This window comes from Accipiter gentilis, chromosome 30 (genome assembly GCF_929443795.1).
Source record: "Accipiter gentilis chromosome 30, bAccGen1.1, whole genome shotgun sequence".
Classification (NCBI taxonomy): Eukaryota; Metazoa; Chordata; class Aves; order Accipitriformes; family Accipitridae; genus Astur; species Astur gentilis.
This window is the reverse complement of record NC_064909.1, coordinates 11230001-11254582: the sequence shown is the minus strand read 5'-3', so window position 1 is coordinate 11254582 and position 24582 is coordinate 11230001. Positions and strand designations below refer to the sequence as shown.

Genomic DNA, 24582 nt, shown 5'->3' with positions numbered 1-24582 from the left:
CAATTTAAGAACTAGGGAATGAAAACAGGTAGTTGCATAGATAACAGATAGCTGAGAAGTGCATTATATACTTCATTTTTTTTTCTGTGAATGGTGTTGTATTCTATCACGGACAGCTAATCTAATCTAAGACTATAGAGAAAGTCACCTGCATTTTGTAATCTGTTTTAGAATAAAAGTTAAGTGCTGACAAAGCGCACTTACTAGATGGACTTAGATAATTTGTTTCATAATAGTGGTATAAACCATTGGTAATATATTGAGCCAGAATCCACAAACTGGTGTAGCTGTTGGCAAGTCAATTGCCATGTGCTGATTTACAGGGAATGAGGCTCTAAGCCACTTTGGATGTTATCTTCATAAAAAAATTGAATTAGGAGAACTGAGCAAATAATCCCTAAACACTCTGCATGTTTTTGGTTGTTTTGGTTTGTTTGTTTGTTTAAATGAAAGCTTAAGTTTACAGCTGATATATATATGTGTTCCTTTTGCATTCTCTTTTCATAGACATTCTAGTGAATTAGCTTTTGTTGAACAAATGCCAATGGAAACAATGAATTTAAAGCAATCTTGAATTCCAAAGTGAGTGCCCAACAAAACTTGATCTTGAGAGGTGTCTAGGTGTAGCTGATGAGCAGGAATAGTGTAGAGTGATGCACATATCATTTGAAAGTAATAAAAGAAAAAAAAATAAAAGAAAATAAAAACAAACAAACAAAAAATCCCATAAACCTTACAGCTCAAAAATACAATTACACTTGGAACAGTTTGCTGTTGGTTGGTTGCTGTTGGCAGATGGATTGGTTTTGGGGCCAAACCAACAGGAAGGCTTGTGAGAAGTGAATACATAAAAGGCAGAGTTTGTATGACAGACTACTTAGCAAGAAGGAAAAGGTAAATTCCTAGCACATTTTATACTTTTCCAATCTGATTGCCAAATTATACCTAATATTAACAAATATACATTGTCATATAATAATAAAACTGCATCTGAGTTTTACTGCTCCCTTAAGACTGACATTTCTAATCCTAGTGTCACACTTCAATTTTGCATGTAGAAATTACAAAATTTGGTAGTGAAAATTTTACCAAATAAGAAGGTAAAGGATCTTTAAAGATAGGCAAGGATGTGCACAAGTTTATGACAGCCATTAAAATACACTTTCTTTCATCATTAGATTGTTGTTGATTACAATTAGAAAACTTATAGCTTTGAAATTATCTTTTTTATGACCTTGTGGTAGTTTAAAAGCAATACCTCATTGATTAAATAGGTTTTAGTTCATGCTTCCTTTTAGTTAATGATCTGAAAACATATTATCCTGATTTACACATAAAATCATGCTGAAAAGCATGTGGCATTCACTAGGATATGTGTGTTTAAGTAGAATTAAATTAGCAGTGAGAGTTATTAAAGAAATCTTCCATACTATTGTCCAGTGGACTGTGATCTGTAGTGAAATGAATAATAAATGAAGCGCTGCATATGAGAGAAGTACTCTCACACACACTATATCCTCACTATATGTGTACACACATACAGACACACAAGTGTATATCTAGGACAATGTATGTTTACTTTACTATGATGTTTATTATAATGACTCTCTGAATGCCATACAATTCCATTGCATGCTAAATTATGGGTATAATGGTAATTTTACATTGGGCTGTATTCAGTGCCTTCACTTACAAACACTTTCTAAATCATTAAATGAAATCTAGATGCTACTAAAATCAGAAGGAATTTTATTTTTTACTTCAGTGGCCAAGATCTCACTTTGACAGAAGTTTTGTTTGATCAAAGAGTGAAAGACTTCTCATTATATACAAAATCACAGCCTTTTAATGAGTGTTAAAATGTAGCATTCTCTCTTCAAGGATAGAAAAAAAGCTGTTTCAGAAATTTGCATTGTGGGGAGTACTTCATGGAGCTTGATGGAAGATTGTATAAGAGGGAGAGTGGTAGAGGACAAAGGAGTATTCCATTTTGAAGTTACTGCAGATCACCGTTTTTCAATTATGATACAAATTTTCTTTCAACATGCATTTCTTTTGTTTCATTTTTTTATTTAAAATGTATTGCACATAATATAAAGCACACTAAAGATTTGGTGTTACCTGATTGAATATATCTTAATTTCTCATCAAGCTGATTTGCCATGCTTAAAGTCAACGCTTAAAAAAAATATCTTAGAAATAAGGAATATATTTTATCTAAGCTCTTGGCTAAAATTGCAGTGCAGGTTCAAGAGTTCTTGGAAAGATTAAAAAAATAAAAACTGAATCCAAATGTTAATCCATAAATATGAAACTTTCTTTTGACCCTTACCCTGTAGTGGACTGGAGTTACTAATGGGGTTAGGATTTCAACTCTTAATGGGACTTGGTGCATTAGTGTTTTGTATGCATGGAATTCAGCATTCAGTTTAATAAGTGGTTGACATTGGTGATGTCCCTTAATTTGCTTAAATCTAATTGGCTCTTTTATCAGTCAAACCTGTATGGATTGGCAATTGATCAGAAAGGGTCAGCCATGACTGTGCATGTACTTAAATGCTGGAACCACCAGTTAAAGTCACTGTTGCATAATAAGAAGCTGAAACCATGAGAACAAATGATCTTCAGAGTCGGAAGGCAAAAGAAAGCGGAGAAGTTTTTCAGGATGTTCAAGTTCAGAACAAAGGCATTATGGAGTATATAAATTTTAAATACACTGCTTTTTGCCTCAAGACTTAAAGCTTTTTTTTCCAGATGAACTGAAATCTTGTCTGAAACTGTCTTTGTTACATCAAAGAACTGCACGGAAAGCTAAAAGAGATGGAAGAAGCATAAAAGGGCATAGTTTAAAATGATTAGTGACAAATTTCATACCGCAGAGGTAGAAGTAAATTTTTTTGAGTTTTATATTTTTTCCAAAAAGAATAAATTTGTTCTATTTATCTTGTCCTAAACTGCATTGGTAGAAGTTGTAAAAAATAATCTACTAGCCAGTGCTTCACATTAATTTGAGGATGCCAGCCAGTAAAAGATCTGGAGAACAAATTGGTTCAGAATTAATTTAATTAGGTGAATGAATTGAAATGATACAACAGATGTAAAACTGCAAAAATCTGGGAGAAAATCTTCTGTATGGAGTCCTTTGTTATATATTTTTCTTCTTAATGAGTGCTATTTCTGAGGTAGTGGCACATAGAGGACCCCATTAATTTAGGATTGCTTTGTAATAAGAGATGGTAAGCTAACAGAAAAGAAAGTCACAGTCACTACTGTTAATAGTTTATACTCTAGTTAAATCCATTTGTTCCCTTCCTTTGACCACAAAAGCCCTAGTATGGAAGGGAATGAGAAGTCCTCTATGCAGAAAGGAACAAGATAGATTATGTTGAAAAAATATGTGCAAAGAGAGATAGCAGAGAGAGACAGGCTGCTGACCAGATGGGTACCAGGAAGGTGGAGGCTCAACCATCACCTCCAAAGCACAGCAAAGGACTGGATCCCCATGTATTGCAAGGGGTATGAAGCTTGTTGTGGATGGTAATTGTGTATCACATTGCAGAGTTGTCTTTTTGTGGTTACAAACCATTAACTTGGTGCTGATTTACCTATGGAAAAGAGCCTGAAAGAATTGATATATATTCCCTATGTAAGACATACGAGGGAACATATTCTAAAAAGAAAAAAAAAAAAAAAAGAATTTGCCTAAGCAGTGAAGTGTCTCTTTAATCTCTTCTGTAATTTATGAAGTATGTTTCTCATTTATTTGGTCTGTCTGTGATGTGCACAACATAGGAATGTGTCAGATTTTGCCTTGGACTTTTAAGCACCTGCCCTTTGCTGGTCCCTTGTTTGCATATGGGATGCTGCATGCCCCTGCCTACAAGTTTGGACTAGTTCTCAGCAGCAAAAAGTGAGCCTACATGCTTGTAGCTGTTGATGTTTGTTCGACATCTACAGAGGATGGTGTCCTGCAACCAGAGGATTTCAGCCACTGTTAGTTTAGGTAGCAACACCTCTGAGACTGGATATTGAACCAGGTTATAGGATCATTGATCTAATTATGCAAACAAATAAGAATCACATCATACAACTTATATTCATATCTGAAAGCATTTGCTCATGCAAGTTGATCACTGAAGCCAATAGGCCTCCTTAGATGAATGCATATTCAGTAAACAAAGCAAACTGATGCCATTAGGCCAGAATTATTTAGGAAGAAAATCCACACCTGAATATGCTAGAGTTTTCCCTGTGAGACAGGTTTGGTTTTCCATGATGCTCGGTATCACATTGAGTCACACCATAAAACTTGCTTTGATAGAATTTCCTTTACTTCAAATTTCAGATATTTCTGAGACATTAGTTGTTTTTCTCAATTCTCTCCTTTTTTCTAGTCTTTCTTTCTTTCTCTATTTGTTTTTAAATTTTATTTTTCTTATAGACTTAGACTAAAATCCAACAGGATTCTTTTTGCTCTATATCTTATGTTTCTTTTTCGCTTTTTTTCTCTTACATTCTCTTATGTCACTTCTTGTAAAGGTAGAGTAGTAAAAACCAGAATTTAAAAATGGAAAAAAGTAAATGAAAGGTAGTTTAGGAAAAAAACCCCAACTTCTGGCATCATTCTATTTTGTTCATTGCAAAAAAATATGTTTTAAAAAATTCCAAATTCTCAAACTTCTGCTTTATATCTCTATAACTTCAGAATAATATAATCTCTGATTTTGATGAAGAACAGGAAATGTTTAAACAAAATTGTTGCAAACAAGTCGACAGGGGTGGGGAGTGTTAACAGAAAGTTCTTGATGAAAAATTGTGACCGTATCTTTTCTAAAGGTAGTTTAAGGAGAGAGCAGGTTAGAGTAGGGAGGGGGAAGGAGCTCTCCTACATCCCTCATCAATGACCTAGCTAATTAAAGAGTGTCAGTGGCAAGCTGTGTAAATTGTCCATTCCAGTTCCTTTTGCCCAGAAAGATGATTTCATGGGGATATAAGGGTAGGATTGCAAAAGTGCTTGTGTGGAAAACTGGGAGTTGTTCTAATGAAACAATAATTCTTCTCTAACCTCTGCAGTATTGAACTGATTGTCATTTTCATTAGTTCTACTTTCTTCTTTTATTCCCCTCTCCCAGTCTGTTCAGCACATCTTTCAGTGAGCTCATACTGTGTCTGTTCTTGGTTTTGGATGGGTGTTTGGGGTGGCAGGAGAAGAGAGAAGTAAGTCTCATTCCTGAAAGGTTGTGTCGTCAGACTCCGGTGATGAGAGGCACAGAGGTGCCCACTTTACTGCTCACTTTCCTAAATTGCAGCCAGTTGGGGCTCAGCCTAACTCCACACATCATAAAGGACCACCTCAAGGTTGCTTTCAATTGAACGTTAGTGTAAGTCCCTACTCATAAAACTGGAGAGTGTCAGAAGGCAATGACACTCCAACTATGTCTTTTTCTGTTCTGATTGCCTCCTTCCCTTTGCCCCTGCACCCTGTCCTTTTGGGACTAGGCAGGTCACCCATAGTGACAGCTATGCTGTTACCATGCTCCAGACATAAGACACCTGTATTTATCAGCTCTTACGTTGCTTTCTGTCTTCTGGAGCTGCACGAAACAGGGCATGGAGATCAAGACTGCAATTTAGTTGCCTCGAAGAACATGGATGTTTTTGCTTGCTTGGGGACTGCCAGATGAGAAAGGGAGAACTGTGCAACAGCTAGAAATAGCCAGCTGATCATCTATAAGCAGGCAATGAACCTCATCGTAGAGGTCTCGTTCCAGGTCGTTCCAAAACCGTAGCCTTAGCATGAGGTCCAGGTGGTACTTAAGATCTCTTGGAAGAAATCTGCGGTAGAGCAGATTTCACACTGGAAAACTACAGCTTGATTGTACTTCTGAAAAACAGAAGTACATACAAAAGTGGGAAAAATGGTCTGTTGTGGAATTTAGCAGCAGATCATTATTTAAAATGTTTACCTACCATCGCATAAACGTATTCTGGACCAATTTCAATTGTACATAAAAAAGTCACAATTTAGATGAAGTATGCAATTTTTATATAAATCTTAAGCCTATTCATGGTTAGGTTTTGGGTTTGGTTTTTTTTTCATTCTGTGTAAATCTGAACTAAACTGGTCAGTACTCTAAATTAACATTCTTTATGTGATAAATTGGGTTCTTCTGATGAAGGAATTCTACAATAAAATGACATTGAAATTCCTAGTGAAAACATACAGAACACATTTGAAAAATCACACCATGAATTTTGTCTTTTGAACCATTTTCCAGATATATGCAAGTATTAGGAATTGGATCAATTCTTGTGTTACTTGGCTACTAGGATTTGCACTGCTTTTCTAAAAAGCTCACTTCGTTGTATTTATTTTTGACAACTTCTCCGCTGTACTTCCCAGAATAAAATGGCATTTTCATTAGCTGTCAGCAAAGGCAAATGTCTGTCGGTTGTTTTTTGGCTTTTGGTTTTTGGTTTTTTGTGTGTGTTTTTTTCTTGTTGTTTTGGGGTTGTTTTTTTTTTTGTCATTTCATTCTGTACTTTCTGCACTTGAAGCATCTAGATTATGGAAGTTAGCCTGCTGATCATAAAGCACTTGAGTAAAGTGGCAAGGGTTTTTTTGAGCTACTTTGCACAGTTGAGGAAGCTTTGAAGTTCTTCTTTTTGCAATGAACTCTGTAAGCCTCCAGCAAAGTTCCGTCACCCTGTTACATATTCGTCACGTTTCCATATTAAAAAAAAAAAAAAAAAAAAAAGCTTAAGGGGAGAAGAATTAAGGTCTCTTAAGATCTTGCTGAGTGTGAAACGTAGGGGGAACCAAATCACTATTCTCTTCCTCTCTTTAGCTGGGGACAAAACTAGAGATGATCTTTCTTAAACATCATGGCCATAAAAGTGCTTTTGCTTTTTTTTGCTGGTTTCCTTTATGTTTAAAGATAACTATTAAGTCCTATTTGGGAGCTTTTTGTGTAGTTTGGAAATAGATCTGGAATTGAATTTAAAAGATCTTAAACTTTGTATCTGCATCCTTAAAACTTTGCAGAATTAAAATATTTTTCCTCCATATAGTTAGTTATTTGGTCTAGTGGTGTTTTAAGTGTGACTTTTCCTTTACTTTTTCATAGTATAGTGCTCCTCATTATGTAACATCTATGCAGTTATCTTTGGGCTAGTTGACTGAGTACCTAAGGAAAAATAAGCTTCTCTGTAAAGACAGAAAGGGAGAGAAAAAAGAAGTTGAGTAAAAATCAGTCATTAGAGTCACCATTTCTCCTCTGGTGTCCCTATAATGCACTGTTGTTGTATGCTACCCTCTTTCTTACAACAAAGGTGACTATAAGAGTCTATAGCCCTTAGTGATTCCTGACATTTGACAGTTTCTCCTCACGGTGCTTTTCTTTCTGAACATTTATTTTTGTGTCTGCATGCGCGTGCAGATGCATACACACAAATATATATGTGATATATTAGTGTATGCATGTTCATGCATGCATTCTGGCTTTTTCTCTTTTTTTTATTTGGCTCTGTATGCAGGTCTTATTTATTCTTCTGGCAAAGAAATACTACGCTTTTAGATTAATTCTTTGTTAGTAAAATAAGAAAGAAAGGGAATTCATGTCTTTCATGTTATGGTTGGATACATCCACTATTGAATTATATTAATTCTTACTATTTGTATATTGACGTATTTACTTTTATGATTTTTACAAATCTTTACTAATTCAGCTTTCCAGTAGACTTCTGAATGACCAAGGATTGTTATTCCCATTTTACAGATAGATAGAAAGACAGCCATGTGTTAGCAAGGGAAGGTAAAAGTTTTTTATATTCATCCTCATGCTGAAAAGAATAATATACATGTCAAAGTTTGTCAGCCTCTCTTCTTGTCCCTCAGCTTAGACTGCGGGGTTGCCTCTCCATGAAAAGTGTCACCATAGTTGAATGTAGCCACTGTGTACATAGAAAATACATGAATTCAGGTTGACTGATTTTACATTTTAGATTATCTAAACAGCTCTAATAGAACATGTAGAAAGAAAAGAAGTTGAATGAGTGAAGAGATGGCAATGTAGAAAGAAAGAATATTTCTCTTTTCTCTATTTTTTCCTTCCAGCAAAGTTGTGAGTGCTCTTACATACTAAGAAGCCTGTTTGAGAGGGTTATTCGTAAGAAATTGATAGTGCTGTCCAAAAAATTGAACAGGATGTTCCTGATGGTTGTAATCTGCAATAAGCAGCTGTAAATTTTCTGTGATGAAGATTTAGCCCTTTCAGTCTATGTTTTAAAGACACACAAAGGAGAGGAAAAGTTTTCCCTGCCTCTACTTTTTGTCAAAAGATTTAAGAAAATCTATATTGTAGAGAATAAGTATTGCCAAGGTATTTCCTTTGCCTCAACATATGGTGAGTTGTATGTGCAGATTGGAATAAATGCTGTGACATGTCTTGTGGCATACGAGGCAAAACACAGTCAGTCTGGCTTGGGTTTGAACAAAACGTGATGGTGTTACTAAGACTTTTAATCAATTAGGCTACCCAATTTTAAACAAGAAGACAGTAGCCAAGGTCTTTTCAGTAAAAATACTTGGGAACAGATATTTCATTGTTGTATGTTGACACACTTCCACCAATTTCAGTGGATTTACATGTTCTTCAGCATTATTTGAGGACACGAAGCCAAGAGTTAATTCATATAAATAGTTTATTTGTTAAAAGTGTCTAGAACAGGACATTAACTGATGAGTGGCTACTTAATAATGCTGTACAAGCATTCCTGTGTGGATGGGTCGGGTATAAAAGGTTGTAATCCTTTTACAGATAAGTCAGCTGTATATTTTGGAGAGATTATTGCCATGTGTGAATAGCCTTGTCTAAATTGCTCTTTATTCACCTTAAATATTATATATTTTGCTTCACTGTGTAACACCTGGATCATATTTCTGTCAACGGAAATACTATTTTTAGTGGGGGACCAATCCGTAAAAACAGTTAGGGATTTTTGCCACAGTTAGGTGGAACGGAGGTGTCACCTTTCATATTCTGTCATACTTTATCTCTGTTAGAGCACTGGCTGAAAAAACATCTGGTGTAGTCATCCTGAAGTGACTAACATTCCCATCTCCCACTTGCCGGGCAGCATAATAATCTTTGGGTTCATAACCAAGGCAAGGCAGAATACTGCCCATCTGTCCTCTTGAAACTCTACTGCTGGGGGGGCGAAGGTCTTGTTTATTGGGCAAGAAGACAGAGCAGGTGCTGTTGTAACCCAGGGCTGAAGACACTGCTCAGGTTGGGGTGAGGCAGGGTAGATGTCAGCAGCAAAGCGGGCAAGAGGGGCAGGTCCTGAGCTCTGGGCATTTGTGGATCTGGATGTATGTTGTTCATCAGTGCTGATAGTCAGCATGAGCATCAGAATGTGATCCTATTGCTATTTTCTAATACAGCTTAATTTATTGATACTGCAGCTGTTGAACTAGACTGTAACATGAAGTGACAGCCATAGCATTGCAGCTGGCAATTTTGAGAAGTGATAAAAATTCTTGTTTACTCTGTAAATGTGATAGTTCACATTTGTCAGCCTCAGCCTCATGTGTTACATAAGAGAATAATATACAGTGTTCTGTTGTTATTTTCCAAATTATAATAGTTTTATTTCCAGAACTAAATTTTTGATCCTGCTCTTTGCCATTGTGCAGATTACCCCCCTGAGATTTTTGCATGTTGATCAATGGCAGGATTTGGTTATGTAGGAAAAAACACTCCCTACTGTTAATGATGACAGATACAATTAAATTAAATCTCTGCCATTTCCTTTGATGTACACAGATTTTCTCCATTAATATTGATAGACTTTAGAGTCACAAGCACATGTTGCGAGAGGAGCAAACCCCTGAATGTTGTATTTTGCTCTTTGTGGAGCTGACTATATCACTTTATGTCTAAATGTAAGGAAAGCTGCTGACAGTTTTGATATATTAAATTATAACTGAGAACTAATTCAAGGATCAAAGATGCTCTTTGGGAGACATCACTTTACTGGTAGGAAAAATCATTACCTTTTTTCCCAGTCTCATATATTTGTACTGTATGTCTTGGAAATATCATTCCCTACAGTTTCTGAATCTTGATGTTTAATTTAACACAGAGGTCTTTGAGCAGCACAATGGGAGGGGGGCTTCTGCTAGTAAAACCTCATAGAAGGAGATTGAAATGTACATGTTTTTTCTCATTTATCAAAGAAGTGCAAAAATCTAAACTGACATTTTATATCAAATGAATTATGAACTGTGTACTTTGTACCTAAGGGAACAACAACTAAATTAGACTTTTGTTAAAAAGAGAGAGAGGAAAAATAGGCTTTTAATAAAATATACAGTCATTTTTGGTATTTTGTCTGAACCTGACGTATGCTGTACTTTGCACAAGAAAACTAGAGAGTATAGGCTACTTCAAAGGCTATATGCTTTGAATGCCTTAGAGTGAATTGAGAAGCAGGTTAAGATAACACACAAACCAGAGTTTCTACTTAATAAGTATTGTTGCTTTGATATTTTTGTTTTCAGCCTTGTCCAACTCAAGTGAACAGGGAAAGATAATATGCTTTTTAATAGTTTGAAGATTGGAGCAAAGTAGTAAATGTGGTTTTTTTTAAAATTTTTTAACTTCCATTTGTGAGAATATGGTTGCTACTGAAAAAGACTTCTAGGCAGCAAAATTTTAGAAGACGCTTGATTGAACTATAAGAGGTAAATTTCCAAAGAATTATGTACTCAGTATTTTAAGGGCATGACTTCCACTGTCATTAGGTGAACACCACTTCCTGCAAGCAAAGAGACTCCCACTCTGCATGTAAAGCTAGAGTTTGTAAAGTTTATGAGATTTTATACATTCCCAATTTATGAATTTCCTTCATGACTTTCAGCAGGAATATATTTATTTCTGTGCACTGACATAGAAGACACTTTGATACTGTTGTGATAAGCACCTACACCTTAGAGAAAATGGGAAATGAGAAGATAAAATTCCATGGTTTCTTTGACAGCATATTCCCTAGTGCACTGCTATGGTGCTTTTTGATATATGAGCAAAATATCCAAGAACTAGTTGCTTTTCTCATATGTCATATACACATATTGCATAAAGATATATTTCGGAAGATTAGGTAAGTTAGAATATACGAAAGCTTTTGGAAACTCTGCAAACTCAGAAAACAGTGGTGTCTGAACAGTGATTGTGGGAATATAATACCATGAACACATCACAAAATCTGAAACACGAGACCAGCTATGTTTGTAGCTTTAGTATTGTTTTATATGACTGCCATCAGGAGACCAGAACAAAAACAAAAGCTGCAATGAGATGTATTAATGATGGCATGTCCTCCGCTGAGCTATCCAAAAGTACTCACACCCAAGGAGGCATTGTCTTGGTCTTTGCAGCCTTGCAACTCCCAGTAATGATAAAGTTGGCCGATCCTTTAATATGTGGGTCTGCTGTGAAGAATGGTTCATTTATTGGTATAAACAATGGGTATTTTTAGTTAAAAGCATGGTGATTGTTTTTCCTCATTTATAACTAAGATTTTACTTTTATTATTCAACACCACAATATTTTCTTTTCCTAAACATTCTCTCTACTTATAAATTGTAGTGCTACATAGTATTTGTTTCAAAACAACATGTAAATGCCACTGGAAATGTGGCAGTGTAAATGCACATTTTTCTGTTACAGAAAGGGAAGGAGAAGAGGTGGCAGCTTGAGGGGATGCAGTGGTTTGGCAGAGCCACAACAGGGAGCTGGTTCCCTCCAGGCATGTCAGAGAGTCAGATTTTCTGCTTGTGCTGTCTGTGGAGGAGATGAGAGGGATGGGGACAACAACTGTAGGTGGGAAGAGTCACTTCCTTTTTTCTCAACACCTATCGCCCATTTTCGCTATAAAAAGACACTGACAATGAGACAAGGGGGGGTTGTGATTACCACATATGGCATAAAGTAGTTAATTAGCAGCTGCAAACCAAATCCAGCTCTGTGTTGCCTGGATTACTAGGAGCAGAAACTTTGAGGAAACCTCTTTGCCTCCTCTTTCTGCAAATAAGGAAAGAATTTGAGGAGGAAAATGTCTGTTATGGATTCAGTTGTTTCATGGCCAAAAGGTAGTCTGGTGACGTGGATTTCACAGATACCTGTAGGACATTCAAGATATAATAAGACCACACCACCCACTGTGTGTAGTGGCTCCCTAACACCAGCTAATCTCTCATCTTGTCAGCTCTGTTTTCTGTTTATGGACACTCTCAAGCTTGGATTCCATCAGAAATAGTAATATTTCACACCATCCTCTATGTATTGCAGAGAAATTTATAGATTAAAAATAATTACAAGTAATCTTATTGCAGATCTAATTTACTTGCAAACCTGCATTGTCTGTGCATTTAGGGATATATAAACTGATGCTTCTGTCAAAATGCACATCAACTGGTAACGCCTTAGTTTTCTGCCAGCAGGGTAGGCTGTTCTGTGAGTAACAGACCACTGGCACATTCATACTGCAGGACTGCACATAATTTGAACCAGGAGACTTCTTATTTAACAAGAGCTTTCATATCTTTTCTAATATCTCACTTTCTTTAGCATTCAGTTAGGTTGCTATATTTTCCTAGTTTCTTTTGCCACATTGAGTGGAAATATAGCAACAATCATTTGCAGAAAGCACTTGTTCAAGTAGAATGCTGCTTTCTGGTTTTGAATATCCTGTTATCTTGTTGCTTTCAGTCATAGAATAAAACAATATTAAAAATTAATTTTCAACAACTTATGCTTCAGACTGAGGTATATGCTTCTTGTAACATCACCACCTCTGTGCCTTTTCATTTTTCTTTGTTCCTTCTTCATCTTCTATGATGTTAGAGCCCCCTTCATTGAATTATTAGGCTGAAAAAGAGCTCATTGGGAAATCATGTCATGTGTCTTCTTTCCGCAAAACCGTAAGTTGTCTCATTTCTGGTAAAACAGTTGTTTACTCTGGTGGAGATTTGAAATCTTTCTTGCAGCAGTTTAATCCCATTACTGTATGTCCTGTTTCCCAGATTTTCTTTGTCTTTGCAAAACTTCTGTGATGTTGAAGATTCATATATGTCTATTCTTTTGCTTTTCTATTATTCTTTAAGCTGCATAGGTTTAAACTTCCTTCCCTGGTCTTTTCCCAACCATCATTGATATAACTTGCTTTTTTTGTTGCTTTCAGGAAGCTCCTGTTTCCAGAGCTATCTAAGAACTGTTTAGTTTCAAACATGAAGTAAAAACCTTGAAAGCCAGCCTGCAGTTCTTTGAAATTGTACCATCATCATTAAGAAACAAACTTCAATTTAGCCAAGTGTCTCCTCACCAGCAGTCTACGAGACTCTCAGCAGAAATGTTTCCATCAATGTGGAAGCTAGCATATCTGCCTCTGGTCATAGCTCTCAGCCTGCAGGTGTCAGTTGTAAGGGAAGCTGCAAGATTTTGAAGATGATGCCAAATTCTTTCCCCTTCTTCCTTTCAAACAACAAAAAAACCCCCAACCAAAATGTCCTGAAATTAATCTCTAAAACTGCTTCATGCAGGAAGCTGAAGTTATTGCATGAAGATAGAGAGGGCCTTGTTCCCTCTGCTCTTGCCACATCTGTTCCCCTAAGTAAAAAAGCAGATCTGGTAGTTTCTCAAAGCTACTTCATAGAGATACTTCGTTTTCCAGTAACCAGAATCACAATTAACCCACGGGAGCTGTTTCTTTAATTGAGGTTTTTGCCTGATTATGTAATAGCAATCCTTATGTTTTTTCCTCATAGTATTTTTTAAAAAAAATTAATTTTGTGATATGACAGTTATTGGCTAGGCATCCTTTTAAACAGTCTGATGAATAATTAGTTTTACTGGGCAGTTATAAATTCCATCCAATGTCTTTATTACAGGTAGTAAAATCATTAATCATTCAGCTAATTGCTTATTGGCATTCTTTTGTAGCTTTTAGAGTTTAGCAAATTTCTTGCTGAGTAACATGGATAAACTTCTATCTAGCATGAGGAAGGAAGGCAAGTTACTTCATGTATCAAGGTAAAGGTGACAAATCTGTAAGACATTTTTATAGTGTTGACCTCAGTAAAATATAACACTTAGGAAAGAGGCATCTCTTACACATATTTTTACTTGAGACCTATATCTGGATTGCAGATGTTGAGGTTGTACATGAAGAAAAGTTATTAAAAGGAGGGGGAGGTCTGATTTTGTTTTTCACTAGAGCAGTATTAATGAGGAGTAAGTAAGCCTGCTCTGAGATTACAAAAGACAATTGTCTTAAACTTGAGGTCTGCAGGTCATGGAGTAAAGCTTGAGTTGATTTTCAGGGCCCTACTAAAACTGTTCTCTGTGGCTTGGAATACCAAATAGTGCAATCAGAGGAAAATGTGCAGTTAGAGCTTACACACTCAATCTAGATAAAGCTAAATTTTAGATTTTTCAAACTTCTTATTTTCATCTTTCTGAGTGATATTGTGCCTTACAAGTACAAGTAACATTAAAGATTAATGCTGAAAGTGAAAAGATTTACAAAGCCACTCCTTTTCAAATGAAATTACCATTATAGCAGAGATCAGATGTATAAAACAGGATAGATCGTGAAGAGATAACAAGATATTTCTGTGCCCTGTTTATGTTATACTTCTGAAAAGAAAATTTCACTAACATGAGGTGTGAACAGGTTTGGATTTACTGGGAAGTTTATGGAGGCTTTAAGCTATTCCTTTATGTCTCTTTACTGGCTTGTTCCCACAGCACAGCTTCTTTTCTTCCCAAGCCCCATGTGCCAGAGCAGGACAAGCAAGAAGGGCCACCATGGACCTTTCCCATTGTATGTTCCAAAGTGCATGGAAGTGTGTTGAATAAGGGGTGCATTGTCCCTGGTATTTGTATTACTGGAGGGAGATCTGTATGTAACTGGAAACACATACCAGTGAAATTATAAAATTAAGATGACAATCCAAGAATACTGTATGCATTCTGTAGGCATTGAGTAGGTGGAAAACAAAATGGTTGAAGATATATATTAAATGAAAAATCAAGAACAACCACATATATTCTCTATACACCGAGTAGGAAAGATAACTGGGAAAAGAGGGTTAAAAACCAAACCGGAGTAAACTTCAATGAACCTGTGAAGATAAGAAACAAAAAAAAGCAATCTTCTGCTTTGCTGACAGAAAAAGGTTTATAACTAGCATGCCCTTCTAGTGATGACATCGTGGCCCAGCATTGTGGCCTGTCTTTCGGTTAAATGAAACAAAACCACGTGCCCATGTTGAGAATTATGGAGAGTGCAATGACTGGAATTATTTGGACTGAGCAAACAACTAGATAACAGGCATACCTGGGAAAATCAGAAGAAACAAATGTCAACGTGCAGAACATATTGCCATAAAAAGTGCTGTAATGAGATGATCTCAGTATGGGCACCTAAAATAGAAAATGAAACAGGAGTATCTAAACAACTACTGCAATGAAATAAAGAAATGGGGTTTGTGAATTGAACCTGGAAAAGAGTGAGAGTAGGCATGACTGAGCAAGACATTCATCTAAAGGCAGTCTGACTGAAACTTTTCCTTGCTCTTATGGCACAAACTGTAGAGAGCCTATTTTCCTCCTCTGTAGTTAAATACATGCAGTTATCATTTGCATCGACGTGCATGAAAAATATTTTTATAAGATACAAATGCATTGCCTGTGCTAAATATTTTACATAGGAAGATGTGGCAAATTGTAGACTTACATTCACGTAGCTCCAAACTCTTCTAGCTGCCTATCTGCAGATACTATGGATACAGCAGGGGCAATATATCTGATCACTGTTAAAAGTGGTGTGTCGCTTCATTTCAAAGTTGGTGTGAGTTTACACCTATTTGATAGATATCCAATCAAGCTCTACTGACTTATCTTCCTCTTATTAAAGATTAATAACGCAGACATTTTTATAACTAAATAATAAATTATTGTCCTAACGGCAGTTCACTTTTAATAGTCCTACTCAAAGTCTTCTACTTCCAGAAAATTTAAATTTCAGATATATCCTTATGATAAATATAATGAGTACCTCTCAGAAAAGTAGGCTTTCAACATGGAGTAAAAATCTAAGCACAATCATTTAACACAATGCTTGCTGTCCTAAAAGAAACAAATACTTACAAAGCTGACTACTACTGCATATGTTGTTTAAGATAAGGAAATTGAGGCAAGTTGAAACACTTTTCAAAGACTGTTTAGCACATTAGGGGCCGAGCAGGGATCAGATCTTTCTTGATTCATCTGTATGTACCTGAGTATCTGGAATACAATATATCATTGTCAGCTTGAAACAGTCTTCAGTTTTTATTATTTTGCAGGGCTGCTTATTAATTCTTTGATATGAATTGACATCTGATTAAATATTTCATTCTGCCTTTGTAGTCTCTTCATATACAAAGCGTGACTTTCTGCCCTGCTAAGTGAGGATTTACTCGGCTAGATGTTGATTCAGTAGGTTGCAAGTGGAGTGGTTGCCCCCTGAGGGTCATATTAAAGCTTGAGGGGAGCTTTTTGAGCAACATTGCATCTTAAAGACGATATATCAAGCTGATAGATACATGGGTCTTCTGTTGAGAAATTCACAGTAGAATTATTGCTGGTTGCCAGTTATTACTTTGGTAGTAAGGAGTCTCTTGGGAATATGGATTGGATAAAAAGGGTTAAGCTGAGGGAAATGTTACACTGAAGACCTTGGTGATGAGGAGTGTTTGAAGCAGTCAAAGTATGGTTTGTGTACAATTTAGAATTACCATTTTTGGGGGGAAGTGCTCCATAGATTTGATGTTGATTTGTTTAACAGAGCACCTTTCTCATTACGACTAAGCAGAGACTTGACAATTTCTTTGTTGTACCCTCCTGCCCCCCTGCTCCATTCCTCTGGAAGCGCAGAGCTGAGGACACTTGCTAGTGCATAGCTGAGGACATTCTCTGCAAGCTACTGGAAGTCTTTCAGACTACATAAATTTGCTGTATATTCTAACATGTTGGTTTGAAAGTAGTGGTCTTGGCTTGTTCTACAGGTCAGTCGACTTTCACAGAAGAGATTTGTCCAAATTTTCTACTCTTCCCTATGCTGTGCTTTTGTTGGTAGAAGAGATTTTAACATTTAGCTGAGATTACCTATGCCATTAAAATAACATCCGCACTGTGAATTGTTATTGACATTTAGACAGCTACATCTTTGTTTTTTGATGAACATTCCTGTATCGCTATAATAACCACTACTATACATACATAAAGCTTAATCGGAGCTTTTACTTTGTAGATCTCAGAGAGCTTTACAAAGAAGGATAAGTATTATTATCTCCATTTAACAGATTGAGAAATGAAAGACAAAGGTGAAGTGATGTGTCCTGACAGAACTGGAAATAAATTTAACGCTTTTGCCTCCTCAGTGAGTTGCTCACACTGTCTCCTCAATAACAGTGTGAACTTTGGCTTCCTGGCCAAATTACAGCGCAGCTAATTAGATTCATTTTTAGATGTAGAATTTCTGTGTGCACATCAACAACTGGTATGTTTTAAGCTACAGACAGTTCAGCTTTAAATAAGGTTGTATCCTGCTTTGAAGGGATATTGAGTCTTTCTGTTAGTGTCAGCTTGTGAAAACACTTTAACACCCTCTAATATAAGTTTTTACATTAATTGTGCCATCTTTCTCGTGCTGGCTGAATTTGGCAAATTTGCCTGCTAACAACTTCAAGAATCTCTTTATAAAGGGATGCCAAAATATTTCCTGATTATCTGCGAGTACTGTACTTTACATCCATAAGATTTAAACCCCCTTATTGCACAACTTCGACATTAGTTATGTTGCTGCGAAACAGAACAATGTTAAGTGAGGTAAATATATGTTCTCCATTTTAATTTAAGGGGGAAATTTAATTCGCATACAGAGGCATTTGGTGTGCAGATGCTTGTTTTTGATGGCTCAGCTGGAGGGATGTTGGGGGCTGTTCAAGTTAAATCAGCCATCTTCTTCCCTCTGAGTTGAGGTGCTCACAAACTCTTGATTGGCCTTGAAGGTGTTGGCAAGGGATTTGCAGACCATGAATTACCTTAGTCTCAAACATCTCCTGGATTTGGAAACAGGAAGATTTCAAGTTTACTTGGGATTTACTGGAGCCTTATTGCCTACATCTAGATAACAGCAGCAGGAGGGAGCATCCAAAGGCAGCCAGGCTGGCTCAAGGCCCAAAATTTTACGTTGTCTTTTTCATGGTAAGAGAGGACGGAAAGGGAGGGAGGGAAGCTGGAGATCCTGTTCCACTTCGTCTTGTCCTGAAAAAAAACCAAAGAGGAGGGTTGCAGGGCTAGGGGCCAATTCTCAGAAGTAAAATACCTGATAATAACTCAGGTACCCCAGCAGCCAGCTTTTAGTAAAATTTCTTATGAGAACTGGTAGAACTTGAACTTAAGGGAAAGGGAACCAGTCTGTAGATTGGAGCAAGACATGTCTTGTGCCTTTCTATGTAATACAATTTGGAGCTGGACCTGAAGAATTTTGAAGTTCCTCAGTCATAAGTATCTATAATCAGAGTAAAAGTGTCAGACGCTAGTTAATGTATCTCTGTATGTATACGTCAGTAAAAATAAAAACTACTGTATATGACTGATGACTTTTTTTTTTGGAGCCAATGCCATCCTTTCGTGTGTTTCAGGGAGACAGTGATTCAGACACCGTATCACAAAGTCTGTTTCTTTCTTCTTAGTAACCACCTCATATACAGGAGTTAAATGAAAATCATAAAACTTACGGTAAAATACTGTTCACTCATCTTAACAACTTACGCCTTGAGGCTTACAACTACACCTTAAGTTACAGATCTGTGAGACTGTTTTTTCCAATAGAGAGAAGGAAGAAAATAACAGCAACAAAAATTTTCTGTTGGAAATACCAAAGAAAGAAGCAAATGGTAACAACTGGACTGTGAAAAGCAAAACTATTATACAAGAGTTTAAATGATAAAGGCAGTAACTTTCCAGTGTTTTAACTCTCTGGAAAAGAGCTACAGAGCTATGGCTACAGACATGCATTATATATAAAAGTTCCAGATGTTTTTATATGCAGAAAGTTTCTTCAACAGATTGTTTTCTTCTTAAAGTAAAAACAAAGCCATAAACTCATGGGTGCAAATTGGCATAGTTCTTTTTACTGCATGCAGTGAAACTTGCAGCAGTTAAAGGTCATTGGTGATATCATTACTGACACATTTTGATCTACAGTTCCTGGTCTTCATAAAAATTAATTTCATTAACAAAACACTGGACTAGAGACAGAGACTTCCGTGAATTTATTTTGATTTCTACTAAAGACGGTTTTCCCCTTAAATTTTCTTCTGTTTTCTTTTAAAATTGTTATCAATTCATAAGGGTGAGAAGGTATCCGAATGATAAAAGTCTGATTGATTTTACTCTTGCTGGGTAATATTTCTGTGAGCATTTCTTTCACTTCTTAGGGTGGCAGAGCTGGGCACAAGGAGAAGTAGATAATATTTGAACAGGTGGTGGAGAATATGTTCCTTCTGAATTACTTTTGGTATTTGGAGGTTTGCTTTTAGCAAAATGATTCTCACGTAACTGTATTGGAAAGAAGAAAATTAAGAAATAGCATTGTTCAGTAGTGAAAATGTTAAACTAAATGGACCATGTTAACATTGCTGTTGATCCCGAGGAACAGTTTTTCCAGTATATGGAGCATTTTGTTTCCACCCGGCATATGTTCTCCGTGGTTTTCTCTGCTCTAATTCATCCATGTTTTTCGACAGCTCCAGATGGCGTGATGCCTCCAAGGCTTTCATCTGCCACTCCGACCAGTCTTCAGGTTGTCTGGTCTACACCAGTTCGCAACAACGCCCCAGGCGCGCCCAGCTACCGACTCCAGATGCGGCGGAGGCATTCTGCTGGTGACATTTTAGAGTATGCAGACCATAGCAAGGCCACCATCAAGTGCTGAGCAAGAAAAGTCCCATTATCTTGAACATGGCTCACCTTTAGGGTGGCTGTTTTTGTTACAAGACATGCAATGTTTTAGTCTTTCTTCAGGTGCTGGGATGTTTAATGATGTAACTCATGCTGCTTTTCTTTGCAGTTTGCTTTCCAGCCCTACTGCTTCCTTACAACACAGCGTCGGAGATCTTGAGCCGTACACTGAATATGAGATGAGAGTGGTTGCCTCCAATGGTTACGGCAATGCTTATAGCAACTGGACTTCAATGTCTACAGCAGAGGACAGTAAGCAGTCTGATCTTGTTTAACTCCCTTTAGCAGAAAATATAAATTACAGTTCAGCTGCCACTGCACATAATTTCTTTTGGTTACCTAGCTTTCTCAGTTAAATAGCAATAATGTATTTCCTTCCTGAATATTAACTTGCAATAACTCCCAAGGGATCAAGTAGCTGTTGTCTTAGATTTTCATAAAACATTAATATTTAAATATATGTTTTGTGAAGTAGCATCTTATTTCTTTATACAATATCCCTCTATGCATGCATGTTCATATATGGTTACTTTAAGATACACTGGTAAATACAGCTTTGTAAGTTGTATTCCTTTATATTCGGAGACTTGATTCTGATTTCAGTCATATCGGAGAAAATAAGTTGAAGTTAGGAGTATATGACAGTTGTCTTATCTCTGTGTTGAGAACACCTAAGCTGTACTATAGCTGAACAGAACTTTTCATTCCCAGTGATCTTTGTTAATTCAAAGTGGTGATCTACTGGTCTGAAATTGAGTTTGTCATTGCCAGTCCCATCACATTTTCCTCATTAATAGTTCTACGTTCTGCAGACTCAGTCCACATAATTTGTTCAACAGCCCCTTGATTTAACAAACAGGTATCAGCATATGGGTACAGCCATTTAGTTGGCAGGGTAGGATTTTGCACCTGATACAATATGTAAGCAGAAACATCTGACAGAACTTGAGCTTGTTGTACATAATACATATACAAAATACATAATTTCCAGATTTTTTAAAGAAACTGAGCTATTAGTTTTCTCTTACAATGTAGTAGGATATCTAATAGCACAATTCTTGGAAAAATCTGTTGTTTTCAAACATATTCTTAGCTTTTTTCCCCCCTTTTCAAAATCAGTAATGGATGATTCTATTGTACCAAATTTTGGAGAAATTAAGTATTTTCTAAAGAGATTTTTCATGTTAGATCTTGTTTCATAAGGAAGTAAGTCATTCTGAGCAGGAAAAAGCACAGGGTGGGGTGGTGTTTCATTACTGGTTTTATTACTATGTTGCTTTCTCTGCCTTCACACCAAAGTGCCTTGTGGCCTTACTCTATCTTACACTGATGAGAGATCTGCATTTCAGACCATAAATTTAACATGATGCTCATATGCAATTGTTGTGGCAAATATTCAGTTCTGGTGACTCAACTTCATCTTAGGCCCTTCTCTAAATGGATAGCTGTCTATCTCCAGAAAATACTCAGAAAACGTGTTCCCACAATTGTAAAACATTTTTCTTTGAAGCTGAGCAAATAATTAACGACAGAAATTTATCTGATAAATCTATTTAAGCTCCAAAGGTATAAATGCTTCTATGAGCACATTACCTGTAAGTAATTACCTAATAAAAGTAAGTTCTGAACTTTGTCTTTGCATACCAGAGATGTTACCAACCTGTGAAAATCTTTGTTGAGATTCAATTCCTTTATTGTAATTGTTTCTTACCAAAAGTGGATACAATATTATTAAACTTGTCTACTTTCATGGTCTAGCTGCAATCAGTCTCCTATGACTATTTCATTCAAATTGTAATGATTATTTAGCTCTGGTCAGATAGTTCACATAGTCTTATTTCTTTTTAGATAGGAGGAGCAGAGAAGTGCATTTAGAAGGCATCACTTAGTATATGTAAAAATTATTTTTTGTGCAAAGTAGTAGGTGTAGAATTTGAAAATTCTCTTTTTGGGAGTTAGGGATAGGGCAGAAGGCTTACACAGAACATGCATTCCTATATAGCCTTCTTGAATATCTCTGTAGAAGTTACCTGCTGTATAGTACTTCGATGGTCTTTGTGCACTAGCATGAAATGCTACCCTCTGCAAAACCTGGCTGCAAAAATGCCTTAAGTTAGTAGGGAAGGTAGATGTTGCCAAAGAAAACTTAAGAACAAGAAAAGAAAATTATAATGCCCCTGCCAGTGTTTATGCAATTAAAATATTTTGAGATTAGCAAACAACTTGCCTCTTCAGCTACGATGCTGCCTCTTGTTCTTTAGCTTAAAACATCTTCTGTAGTTCAGTTATAAACTCCATGTCTCCAAGGGGAAAATTATTTTCCTTAAAATGTCCTCTTCCATTTGCATTGATACTGCTAAAGAATACATGCTGATGTGTCCCCAGTATCCAGCAACCCTTGTCATTCACAACCACCACACCCCACCCTCCCACCCCCTAACTTTCAGTGGTGACAAAGGACTCTGGTTTTGGTGTCATTGTGGAGGGCTGCCATCTGTGAAAGGGTATTCAACTCAATTGCTTAAGACTGAATGATCGTCATTGGGTATAAGCAGTATTTCTGTCAAGGTTTCAATGTGTTTCTTAAAAAACTGCCTATACTGACAGCTTGTTGCAGAAGTACACTTAATTCCTGGCCCTGCTAACCAATACACTTTGACTTTTTAAAGTACAATTTGACAGTAGAAATTTCCCATATCTCTTACTCTGTTGAAATATATGTGTGTACAGGTTTTTACTGAATTTTATGCAGTGAATCTACATCCTTTTTTGTTCCACCAAAGCATAAAATAACTGTAGGAATAAAATATATGCATGTGTGTGTGTGTGTTTGTGTGCACATACACCTGATAGCAGTAGATGTAAATCAACACATCCGCTTTTAAAGTCAGTAGAGTTCTACTAATGCAAGCTGATGATTTCGCAATATATCTGCATATTATATTTTATTTATGATAAATTTTTATTAAACTAGGAGGATATTAGGAATTATTAAGGAAAAATTAGCAAATGCTGCCATAAAAATCTGTTGTATCTGATAATAAAATGTCTTAATATACAGATTAGTAGGTTTGGCTTATTTTTTAATGTAAGAAAAAATGCTGTAAATAATTTTCAAATACTTCCATTTACTTTAAGTGTGGCAGTAGTAACTGATTCTATGCATTTTTTAAAGTCTATCCTGCCCGTGCCAGATAACAATGATGTACATATCCTATGAATATTTTAAAACCTGCTAAACATGTGTTAATAAAAGATGTTTGTTGCAGTGATCTTGGTCAGTATAGCATCAGACTATTTACTGCCAGACAAATAGAAAGAGTTGATGAAGTTCCTGGATTAGATCTTGCTTTCAGTAACTTGAACGTAAATTTCAGATAACTCTCTTGCAATCAGTGTAATCACCACTGAACTGAGAGGTCAGTAGGTACCATTGAACTGAGAGCAGAATTTCATGCATTGCGTTCAGAAATAAAATGAAATGTTCTAGATATAAAAAAAAGAAGATATCAGTTAAGTTTTCCCTTTCGTTATGGCAAGTCTCTGAGCTATCCGAGAAGGAAACTGTAAAGGAGTTGGTTACAGTTACCCGAAGCTGGCCCAATGGCAGCGGCTGCATTCTTATGGTGTAGCTTTATGATTTGCAAACTTATATTGGCTGGTAGCAATCCACACAGTGTAATCTTTGATCAGAGGGATAGTTCCCAAATGAGAAAGGTGCTTTTTCTACTGCTTGAGAAAATCCCTCTTGATTTGGACAAGTTTTAAGCTAGCAAATTTGCTACTTTAGGGAAAAGCTGCCTGTTCCTTTCTTCTCTTTTGAATGTCCCAGACACCATCTGCAGTCCAATGGGCTGTGTACAGCTGGGCATCGCAGTCACCAGTGTGTTGGCTACATTTCAGTCCCATGGGTCAGTGTATGATTCCAGTGTGGAGAGCTCTTACTGAAGCCCTTTTATAAGGGCCTGGCTTGCACTAGCTGAGAGAGAAGGTTTTGGGAGTTGCCTATCAGGCAGTTCAATTTTTTATTTTTTATTTCTTACATAAGTGACTGCAAGTCCATCTCTTTTATGTATAAAGAAGTTACAGGCCTGTCCAGTGTTTATTCAGAGTAAGTAATGTCAAAAATACACAGTAGTCACTTGAGATCACTACATACTGAAGTTGCTAGAGGAAAAAAAAAGGCAATTAAAAAAAAAGACAGCTCCTGCAATGTATCAGCTGAGCTATTTCTTGACAAAACAGGGAAGCGTTATTCCTATCATATAGAGTACTATGGTGTGCTCCTCTGGCATGCTTACCACAGAGTTTTCGTTCAAGGATGAGAAGGCCTATTCTCTTAAAGCTTCTTCTACATAAGTAGACAATAAGAGAGAGGCAATGTGGGACACGAGATTAGATGATGCGGTCTCAGCTTTTGGAAGAGCTTGCTTTCTCTGCTGATTATATTCATTGTCTGAGAAGACAAGTCTCCTACTTTAGAAATGTAAGTTATGTCCATTTAATT

General features: G+C 36.5%; 1 protein-coding gene across 4 annotated transcripts in view; it reads left to right on the top strand.

Annotated features, from left to right (window-relative positions):
• Positions 1–24582, top strand: part of USH2A (usherin) — a 394090-nt gene that overhangs the window by 234080 nt on the left and 135428 nt on the right. For all 4 annotated transcript variants that reach the window (XM_049833600.1, XM_049833601.1, XM_049833602.1 and 1 more), the window contains 2 exons: positions 19862–20012; positions 20185–20327. In XM_049833600.1, the coding sequence (XP_049689557.1) occupies positions 19862–20012; positions 20185–20327 (294 nt within the window). The remainder of the gene's footprint in view (positions 1–19861; positions 20013–20184; positions 20328–24582) is intronic.